Source organism: Lutjanus erythropterus, chromosome 15, assembly GCF_056507025.1.
Source record: "Lutjanus erythropterus isolate fLutEry1 chromosome 15, fLutEry1.hap2, whole genome shotgun sequence".
Classification (NCBI taxonomy): Eukaryota; Metazoa; Chordata; class Actinopteri; order Lutjaniformes; family Lutjanidae; genus Lutjanus; species Lutjanus erythropterus.
Genome location: NC_139331.1, coordinates 26,450,262 through 26,460,745, shown reverse-complemented (window position 1 = coordinate 26,460,745; position 10,484 = coordinate 26,450,262). Strand labels below are relative to the sequence as shown.

Genomic DNA, 10,484 nt, shown 5'->3' with positions numbered 1-10,484 from the left:
TCTATTAATATACATACAAATTTTGCAATATAAAGTAATCTTTGTAAATATAGCATTGTATATAAAATTAGAAAAGCATGTCAAACAAAAATTAAGGGCTTTTAGAAGTAGATTCAAGCAAATTATATAAAGATGTACAATATTGTACAAGACAGCCTCCCATCAAGGTATGTGTGTCTGAATGGAACATGCTGCTTCTTCAAACAGTAAGATGAGTAAAAAAGAATAAAAGTGGCTCAACTGTAATCAAAATGACCACTGTCTCTAGTTGTGACCAACTTTCAGCAAGGAGCAATTGTGCTTTAATACGGTGTAATGACACAGGAAACATAATTACACGAAGCACAGTCAACAAAACAGAGTAAAACAACTCAACGGTTGCTAAGAAGGGTCATTACGTTACATTTCAAGGTATTCATTCCACTGAGTCAACCAAAACATGAATGGAAGACGTATTCCTGCATATCAGACTCAAAAAAAGAGAACAGATTGTCTTGGGTCTTAATTATTGTGTGCTTTTCTCTGGAATTATAATCTATACGTGCATCTCATTTATGACCAAGAAGGAACAACTTGTCAGTGCAGCTCCAGCACCTCTTTCTCCTCCTCAAATCTAGCACAGCCAACTCATCTCACAACCCGTTGACTCCTCCGGAACTGTCTCAGCTTCCTCTTCCTTTTATTCTTAAAGTCTGCCTGTGCAGCCTCACCACAGTGGCAGCTCTTAAGAGAAAATAAAATGTGGTAGAGAGTCTAATACCGATACACCACCTCGTGTCAAAGGTTTTATTTGATTTTCTAATGATGTTGGCTTGGACTCCAGGGAGTTAAAGGCTATTTAGGCTCTATTTAATATATTTTTTTTGTCATTTTCAGGGGCAAAACAAATCCAAAATACTGCAGCAAAAAAAGAAAACCTACACCGAATTAAAAAAAAGTTTTAGTAGATTTGAAAGCCTCCAACACACATACCCTGACTATCTTCACCTTTACCTTACCTATTAACCATAATTTAGAAAATTAACATGTTAAAAAGGACAAACACACAGTTTTGGCACTACTCTACGAGGATCTCCTCAGTCTTTATGGGTTCCAGTGGGGTGCCAGAGTTGGACAAATCAGAGCCTTCATCTTTGGAGAACTCTTCCCGCTGAAGCAGTGCCTCTGTGGCGCCCGCGTTTCCCTGCAGCCCCATCAACCCCCCCTGTGTGAAGCACAAGTGTTTGATCACCTCGTTGGGGCTGGAGAAGGTGGTCGCACAAATGTTACACTTGTAAGGCTTTGACGAGCCCATGAACATCGCCTCCATCTGGCTGCTGTCGTCGCCCGCGGCGCACAGCTCCATGCTCTGGCGGTCCACCATGGTGTAGGTGTCGGCGCCCTGGTTCAGGCACACGTGGCGGGCTGCCTGGTTGGCCCGGCAGAAGCTCTTCCCACAGGCGCTGCATTTGAAGGGCTTGCCCGTGTGGATGTACATGTGTTCACGCCAGTGGCTCTTCTGAATAAATTTGCGCCCACAGGTGGAACACTCGTACTTACGCCGCTTCACTTCCCGGTCCAAGTCGGCGCTCTCCAGGTTGTCGATGTCCGCAATGTCTGACGGAGGCGGTGTGTCTGCCTGAGAGTTTAACCCTCCCACCCCCCAGCTGGACGTGGACACCTCTGCTCGGGGAGAGTCCGAGTTGGTGCCTGAAACGGGCGTCTGCTCGCTGTCGCTGATTATCTCTACCGCTGCAGTGGAAGCCGGGGCACCTGATGCCCCCTTGCTTCCCTTAAGGACCCCCTCCACCTCCAGCGTGCTGTGTTCTCCAGTTGTGACAGGTGAGAGTGCGTTACTGGGCTCAACTGGTACCTGCTGCAGAGCCTGCGTGTGCTGGAGGAGGTGCTCTCTCAGGAGGCTTCTCTGGGTGAATCGGCTCCTGCACAGATGGCAGGAGTAATGCTTCCTGAAGGAGGAACTCCTCTTCATGATGCTCGGCTTCACATGGAGGATGGCACTGGCTGAGGAACCATCTGCATTTAGCAAGTCCATTCGCCCGTCCTCAAGTGTCGGCTTGGTGCCACTGGTTGAGGCCTCCACTTCTAGGGGTGAGGAAGCTTGCTTGGACGGTAAGGAATTTGCGTATGAAGTTGTGGCAGCCGGTGTGGACGGATACTTCCCCTCTGAGTTCAGCTGCTCCATGTCAAATGGCGAGGAGAGCTGCCGTCGAGCGGGCACCCTAGCTGACAGCGCTACCTGTTGGTCAGAGATCTGGATGCCGTAGAGGGAGGTGGAGAGGTTGATGCTGTGCTCAGGGTGTGAATACACAGACTGGCTGGCCTCCTGCAGGAGTGGATAGGCATGCAGGAATCTGACGCCCTGCTCCAGTCGTGCGGGGTCTATCAACTGGGGTGCAAGCTTGCCCGTGTACATCAGGTTGAGGAGGTAGCTGAAGATATCTGGCTGTATATCAGCAGCCTTCAGGCGCACACAGTCACTGAAACACAAAGACGTCACAGTTAACTCGTGATAACGATGTCTGAGGTCTTGATAATATTAGATAATAGCTTACGTAATAAAAAGATGCAACAGTTGATACAGGTTTCAACTCACAGAAGTGATTGCTCTGCATTTCTTCACAAACATGGTATTCTCTGGATACAGCTTGTTAAAAACTTGTGAATAAATCTGTGTCTGGATATCCTTAAGGGGATAATTCAGATTATTAGAACTGGGGTAGTATGAGGTACTTTCATACCATACAGTCAGTGTATTTACTATGGTTAAAGAGAGAGGCATCAGCAGGGAAGCTAAGCAATGTACTGCTGTGGGCAGGGTCAGCAGCAAACCATATTTTAGCCAACTAAAAAATCCAATATCATTTAAAGTGTGTGTATATCACTCCCTCAAAACCAACCAAACATAAAATCAGTCATTTTACATTGCAGAACATGGGAGTTGCATGTGTAACACTGCCTTGAGCTGCTAGTTTGTTTGTATCATTCTGTGACGCTGGTGAATCCAAACTAACTTTTTAAAACACTGAAGTAACACAACAACGCAAACAAACTAACTGACTGAGGCAGTGGTAGATCAGCAACATTAGTGTTCTGCAAGGTAAAATTACTGATTTCCTCCAGAGAGTTTGGCTGGTTGAGAGCGAGCGGTAATTGGCTCATATAATGGTGATTTTTACATCAGAAAATACTGCCTGATGGCAAAATAAAACTATTTAAATATTCTAAATATAATATACATTTAATATGATTCTGATTTCTATAGTTGGCCCTTTTTGTAAGTGGCTAAAATACCTATTGTTGCTGACCCTGTCCACAGCAGGACATTGCTGATACTCCTCTCTGCTTCTCCAATATGGGGGTGTGCGAATCACCATCTACTGTTGGTAATACACTGACTATGGATAAATACCTCATACAACCTCACACCAAATAATCCGAACTATCCCTTTAAGTGAGGGAACCTCGCCATAACACTCAAACAGGGCAGCAGAGATACCATGTTTTGATCCTCATGCCCTTACGGACCCTCCAACTTGTCACCTCAGTCTGTTCCATTGATTGAACAATGACATTAGTTTTGGGTCATCACACCAAAAGATTTAGATACACTCCAGTGCTCAACTACAGAGGAAAACATCTTTCAATGTTTGACAACATCAGAACAAGTCAGCGTTATTTTGACGTGGTGCCTGTATGTTTGGCACCAGAATTTGGTGTGACAACAAAAAGTATCTTAGCAGGTGTTAAGCTCGTCTCAGATGTTAATGCATTCCTCCTGTACCTGTCCTGGTGAATGAAGAGCATTCTGAAGTAGTTGGAGAAGGCAGCGAGGACAGCTTTGTGGGCTTTGAAGAAGACATCTCCTATAGCCACGGTGCAGTCGCACAGGAAGCCAAACTCCCTCTGAGCGTTAAGCTGCTGCAGCAGGATAAGACCATGGTTGGCCAACTCCATTCTTCAACCTGCACAAAAGGCGCACAGACACACACACACACACAAGCAGCAATGAGTTTCCTGTCTGGAAGGAGACCAGAGTTTATTGTGACCGCAGAGAGTCAAGCTGACAGTGGTGATCTAACGACCTACTGAAGGCTAATCTTAACACAGCAATGAAGAATCATTTTGTGATGCTGGAGACAATTTGTCTAGCACTACTGTCACAGAAGTGTATGCCAATTAATGACACAGTTTAGCAAAACAACAACATCTTGGTCTAATTTCTTCACTGTATCACTCAAGTGGGCGTTTGGACATGTTTTACTACGCTAATTTTGACTAAAAACAAGTTATTTGTGGATTAAAACTTCTTTGAGGACATGGGAAACATTTTTGTTCTAAATAAAGAGCAAATAAACAGCAAACAGCATTTTAAAACAATTACAGTCCAAAGTGTTCAGGTTGTTTTAATTATAAGCTGCCTTAATAGTTTTTAAACCAGTTGTGTACACAGACAGAGAGAGTTATTTATTGACAACTTCAAGATACCATTCTTACATAATATCTTTGATCAGACTCTAGAGATGATGGTATACTTGGACAAAACATGGCTGCAACTAATGATTGTCTTCATTGTCGGTTTTATCTGTCGATCATTTTCTAGATTAGTTATAAAGATTTTGGCCATGAAATGTGAGAAAATGGTAAAAATTTTCATCACAGTTTCCCAGAGACAAAGATGATGTACTCATGTTTTTCCCACAACCCAAAGATATTCAGTTAACTGTCATAAAAGAGCAAAGACACCAGATAGTAGTCATATTTAAGAAGCTGGAAAAGGAGAAATTATTAAAATAGATGGAGATTCATTTAAAAATATTTTTTTTAATTGTTACAACCATTATAATTACTTGGAAATGTATAATTACAGCTATTATGATAATTAATTAATTAATCATTTTGAGTAACTTCTCAAATGTGAATATTTTCTGTCTTTTAGTCCTCTATGACAGCCAACTGAATATCTCTAGGTTTTGGACAAGACATTTGAGGATGTGGTGTTGGTCTTTGGGAAACAGTTACTTAACATTTTTCTTCATTTTCTGTCATTTTATGACCCAAATAAGTAAATGATTAATCAAAGCAATGATCGACAGATTAATCAATAATGAAAACAAACGTTCATTGCAGCTCCTGTATGTGCCTTAGCCTAATGGCTTGGTTCTAATGGAGCCCAAGCCGTCCAAACTCCATCTCAGGGGACGTATCAGACATTTGCGTGCTCTGCTGACCAATGAGATGGGAGCTCTTGACCCTAAAGGTCACTAGAGGACTACAAGGGCTTCGAGCCATCACATGATCAGGGTTGTGGGTGTCAACACACATTCCTGAAGCAGAACTGGTTCTACCCCCTTCCAGTGGAGAATGGAAACAGCCCTGTGGGCAGGGTGATCTCCTTTCTCCAACACTTTCTCCGCACACACCACAAAGCCAAGAAAAGGTACGAAGACAGGAGATGATGGAAACCTCATCATCGAATGCATAACTCTGCTGGTAACAAAAACACTGAAAAAGCCCTTTACATGTGTATTTCATCAGGGAGGTCAGAGGGCAAAGATGCTGGCAGTGCAGTGCTCCAGGAAAAGGCTAGGTTTCCGTATCTTGTGCAGGGGTGACAGCAACAACGGGCACTGAAGATGTAAAATAGCCATCGACCATGTTCGTATCACACATAACTTCAATATGCACTCAGCTGTCAATTTATTAGGCACACCTAGCTACAAATACTTCAGCCCTACAGTAAAGCCTACCTTCATAATATTTATAAAGTCCAGTTTTTGCTGACACTGTTTTAGAGAGGTGCTGATTCAACATTTGGGTCATGCTCAAGGCTGTAGTTTGTGTTGCTCTGCATTGTATTGCCTTACATCTATACTAAAGGGGTGTTTCTAATATTCTATCCACATCATTTCTGTCAGAGGACAGACTGAAGGAGACCTCAAATTAAATTCATCAGCCGCTGTTTTGATAATTGCAAAAATGTCAGACAATCTCTGGTTCTGGTTCAACCTCTCAAATGTGAAATTTGCTGCTTTTATTAGTCACATTAAACTGAACATTGTGGGGTTTTTGGACTGTTGGTCAGACAAAACAAGTGAATACACCATGAATATGTCAGCTTAGTTCCTCATAACATTTTGTAGAAAATCATCAGCAGATGAATGGATAATGAAAACAGTTGTGTTACTTTCAGCCACACACCAAACAATATATATATATTTTTACGGTTGCGCTAACCCTTTTCCTGAGTTCCTACTTCTTTATCACTACTTGTTAGCTGTTGCACCTGTAGAAGATAGCCACTTTCACTTGGTGGTTGGCATGCATACATTTTTTAGGATAGTCCAGAATTTAAAGAAATACTTTACCACAAGACCCACTGTCTAAATCCATATCAAGACAGACATGTTTTTAAACGAATGGGCTCCTTATTTACTTTAGTTGACCACTGTGGCAACGTGCAATACTGACTTAATTGTGAATGTGACCAAAACTACCATCTGTTTCTTTAAAGGTAGTTTCAGTAGCAGTAGTTTTTTGGAGACTCCTCTCCAGGAGGATGCACATAATGCCATTAATTATAATGTCAGTGGTTATTTCCCAAACTATGAATAGCATTCTTTTCATTTTAAACATTTCCCAACAAAGCAACTGTGTATAATTCAACTGTGCAGAAGTAAAAATAAACATTTTCTTAAAAAGGTTTATTTGGTTTTCAGATCCAGAACAACATGTGACAGAAGCACAAGACATTTACACATTCTCATTGCCTGTTACTTCTCATCTTAACAGTCAGGTCCATTGATTAAAAGGATCAAACCATTGCTCTTTTGCTGAAGGATCAGCTTTCTTGTCAGACCTTTCTGCCAGGATCTTTCTCTTCCCTATTTAGCCTCCGTTCCCATGGGTACATCACAGCACAATTGTTTGGAATGATCTATCTTATACCAGAGGTGTGGACTCGAGGCACGTGACTTGGACTCAAGTCAGACTCCAGTCACAAATTTGATGACTTCAGACCCAACTTGACAAAAAAGACTTGCAACTTGACTTGGACTTAAACACCAGTGACTCATGACTTCATTTGGACTTGAGACTTTTGACTTAAAAATAGTATTGGAAAAAATGATCCCAAAGAAAATGTCCTTCGCTTCCAAAAATTATGTGGTGGTCAACAAAAATCGAATTGCAAAATGAAAAACATGTGGGTTCAAACTTACAGATGGAGAGGCAACAACTTCCAACTTGGTTTGACATTTGAAGTTGCACAAAGAACCCTAAGTTGAGCCTCTATTGTTAAAATGGCATTAAATTTTGACTTGTTTAGGACTTGAAACTCAAAGTTTAGGACTTTAGACTTAGGTGATTCATTTAACAGTTAATTAATTTACATGTAACTAATTAATTAAACATCGCAGCTCTAAGCAAACAATTTACAGTTTGGGGATTTTATGTTTTTAATGGTTAGGATAGAAGAAATGAGGACAGGAAAGGAGGATGTCATGCAGCAAAGAGACGCAGGCGGGAGTCAAGTCCACGGCCACTGCAGAGGACTCACAGCCTCAGTGCATGGGGCGCATGCTCTACCCACTGAGCTGCCTTGCCACCACAATCTGCATTATATTCTGTAAGAAAATATCAGACAACATATACACTGATATCTAGGGGTGTGCCTTATTGTATAATTCATGGCAAAATTACAAATGAATATAGTGATAATGACAGCATGACAATATTATTCATTCATATTGTGATAATGGCATATTATGGTGAGAGAGTTAGTTTCACAAAGGGAAGCAACTTCAGTAATGTGTGACTGGCTTGGTAACAAAAGATCAGATGTGCAACAAGCCAGAGAAATATGTGAGAAGTGCAACTGTTCAGTTATGCAACTAACAATTATTTCGATAGTCGATTAATCTGTTGATTATTTTCTCAATTAATCGACTATTAGTTGTTTGGTCTATAAAATGTAAGAAAATGGTGAAAAATGTCCATCAGTGCAGTGTGTCCTCAAATGTCTTGTTTTGTCCACAAAGCAAAGATACTGTGTTTACTGTCATAAAGGAGTAAAGAAATCAGAAAATATTCACATTTAAGAGGCTGGAATCAGAGTTTTTACTCACTTATCCAAAAAAAATACTCAATCCAATTAATCCCTTATCAAAATAACTGAAAATGAATTTAATAGTCGATTAATCACCTACAATTGTTATGTACAAGAGGAGCCAAATAATCTCAAGAAGGGAGCTCAACAGCTGTGGTGAGAAAAATACTGTGATATTATTTTAGTGCCATATCGCCCACACATATTGACACCGATATAAACAATACAGCTGTGCTGGCACCATATCGGGACATTAATATCTGCCAACTCATACATTTGTCTCTAAATAAAGGCTTTAGTTTTAGTAGTGTCACTCTTAAACACACGGGCTATGGTTTGCCTGACACAGGTCAGCCCATGAGCCTCAGGCATGGTGCCTTGGTGGCTGCACAGATCTTTGAAGCGCTTATTTTGAAAGAACACCATGAAAATGTCACTGACTGCCACGATTTAGGATGACACCACTGATGATCAGCCACTTTACCATTGACCATGTGAATTCAGCCTTTATTCACATGATCCAGCAAGACGGCCACAGTGCGTTACCATGTGTTGATCAATACTAACTTGTTTGCAACAATAAAGCACCGCCCCTGATGAGATGTAGACACGTGGAAGAACAGTTACTTCCGCGGTGAGATTTTCAGTTATTCTGAAAATACACCGTTAAAACTGCCTGTGAGGAGAGCACGTGAAGAACGTAAACACGCCATGGGAACAAAACGGCTCAACAGCGCGAAAGAAAAGAAAATAACAGCTAAAGCGCGTGGAGCATTTTAACAGGGGGGGGATAGAAAAAGGAGCGCGCCCAGACGGACCCCTGCCTCTGCCTTCTCGGTTGCTATCTGCTAACGCGAGCAAACGGACATGCGCGCACACCACGCACACACACACGGGGGAAAGAGAGCGAGAGACGCAAGGGGGATGGGGCTGGTCACGAACGCGTTTCTTTTAACTTCCCCGTGACAATTTACAGACAGCCAAAGCGCACACAAGTAGCCAAATAACGTCACACCAACAGTAAACGAACGGGCGAGTGTGTGGCTAAAAGAGACACGTACCTGCACTCCGCTTAAATCCGTGGAGTTTGCCGTGTCGCCGTTGTTTGTTTGTTACCGGGGACTCGTCCGTCCTCTCTGGGCTCGCAGCAGCTTGTACTGTTCCTCGCAAACGCAGCATTCGTTGGCGGCGGAGAGGGTCGTCCGTCGCTGTTTTCCGGTTAGGGGTTTTACGTTACAATCACATGACTGTGGGTAAAAACCAGCCAAAAGAAAAAAAAAAAACAGCCGTTGTAAAATCCGTTGAGCAAGGGGGCGGTTGAGTTAACGTTAATTTCCCGCACTGTGTAACCGTCGTGACATCAACTCCTGCTTCTTGCCAGGTTTTTTGACAGCCGGTCAGTTCGAACATTAACTGTTAACAGACACGTTAACGGCTGCGTCTGTCTCTGCCGTTAACGACACGTTAAACATAAAACCGAAGTGTGGCTGCTGGTGAGTGTTTAACGCTACGTGTGTCGACTCCCACCCTCTCAGACTGAAATAACATTGCTTCGCCCACTTTTGACTCTCATTTGCATCTGAATTTTCGGTGGAAATGATAGTTTTCAACTGGATAAAAGGACGCATACGTATATTTAACAGGCATAAACATTTCAGATATTTTCTGTGGATATTATATCGATATCAAAACAAGACTCTAGCTTTAATAACACGAACAGTAAAATATTTTCATAGCTTAGAGGTGAAAATCTACATTACGGCCATTATAATGTGACTTTCCCCCGTTTGAATCCTACCTAAGTAATGAGTGACAAGATTTATGTGATGCAAAGAGATAAAACAAAATAATACAAAATATGAGGTAATCATAAAATGCCACTATAAATTTAAAAATACGTTTTATTGCTGTAAAATATAACATTTCAACAAGTTTTGGTATCAATATTAATTTTTTTAAAAATGTTTGAAAACTTTATTTTACTCTCTGAGGTTTTGATATCAAAGACTATTGTGAGTAGTACAGTAAATTGCAATTGCAATGAAATCACAGTATGGCCAAGTACAAAATCCAAATCACAGAACCAAATTGCAGTTCTTTGAAAAAGGAGAAATGTATGAGAAAACACCATTATAGTGCACAGATGACCTGGTGTAAAAAGTTTGTTCTCAAGATGAAAGAAAATATGTTTGTTTGGTACAGACTTCCAATAAATATGACATCATCACGATTTTGAGGGTTTTTTCTTTTAGTGAACATGAAAATTGTTGCGCAAAACTGATAATTTCCATGAATCATATTGTGTGTTGCAATTGCAGTTTCAGTCAGAATAATTGCAATATGACTTTTTAACCAAACCGTGCAGCCCTAGTCAGGAGTG

The 10,484-nt window shown here is 41.4% G+C and overlaps 1 protein-coding gene across 1 annotated transcript; it reads right to left on the bottom strand.

Annotated features, from left to right (window-relative positions):
- Positions 1 to 263: 263 nt before the first annotated feature.
- zbtb2b (zinc finger and BTB domain containing 2b) lies at positions 264 to 9,950 on the bottom strand. Its single transcript, XM_084737899.1, has 3 exons — positions 9,166 to 9,950; positions 3,782 to 3,962; positions 264 to 2,477 (listed from the first exon to the last, which is right to left on the bottom strand). Exons 2-3 carry the CDS (start codon positions 3,952 to 3,954, stop codon positions 1,058 to 1,060), a joined length of 1,593 nt encoding a protein of 530 aa, XP_084594025.1. The 5' UTR covers positions 3,955 to 3,962; positions 9,166 to 9,950; the 3' UTR covers positions 264 to 1,057.
- Positions 9,951 to 10,484: the final 534 nt, after the last annotated feature.

What these genes read in the sequence shown, in the direction of transcription:
- zbtb2b (XM_084737899.1), bottom strand. Translation starts at nt 3,954, where the DNA reads ATGGAGTTGGCCAACCATGGTCTTATCCTGCTGCAGCAGCTTAACGCT. An exon ending in CTCTTCATTCACCAGGACAG is followed by an intron (nt 2,478 to 3,781) that starts GTACAGGAGGAA and finishes TTTGTGTTTCAG; the next exon opens with TGACTGTGTGCGCCTGAAGG.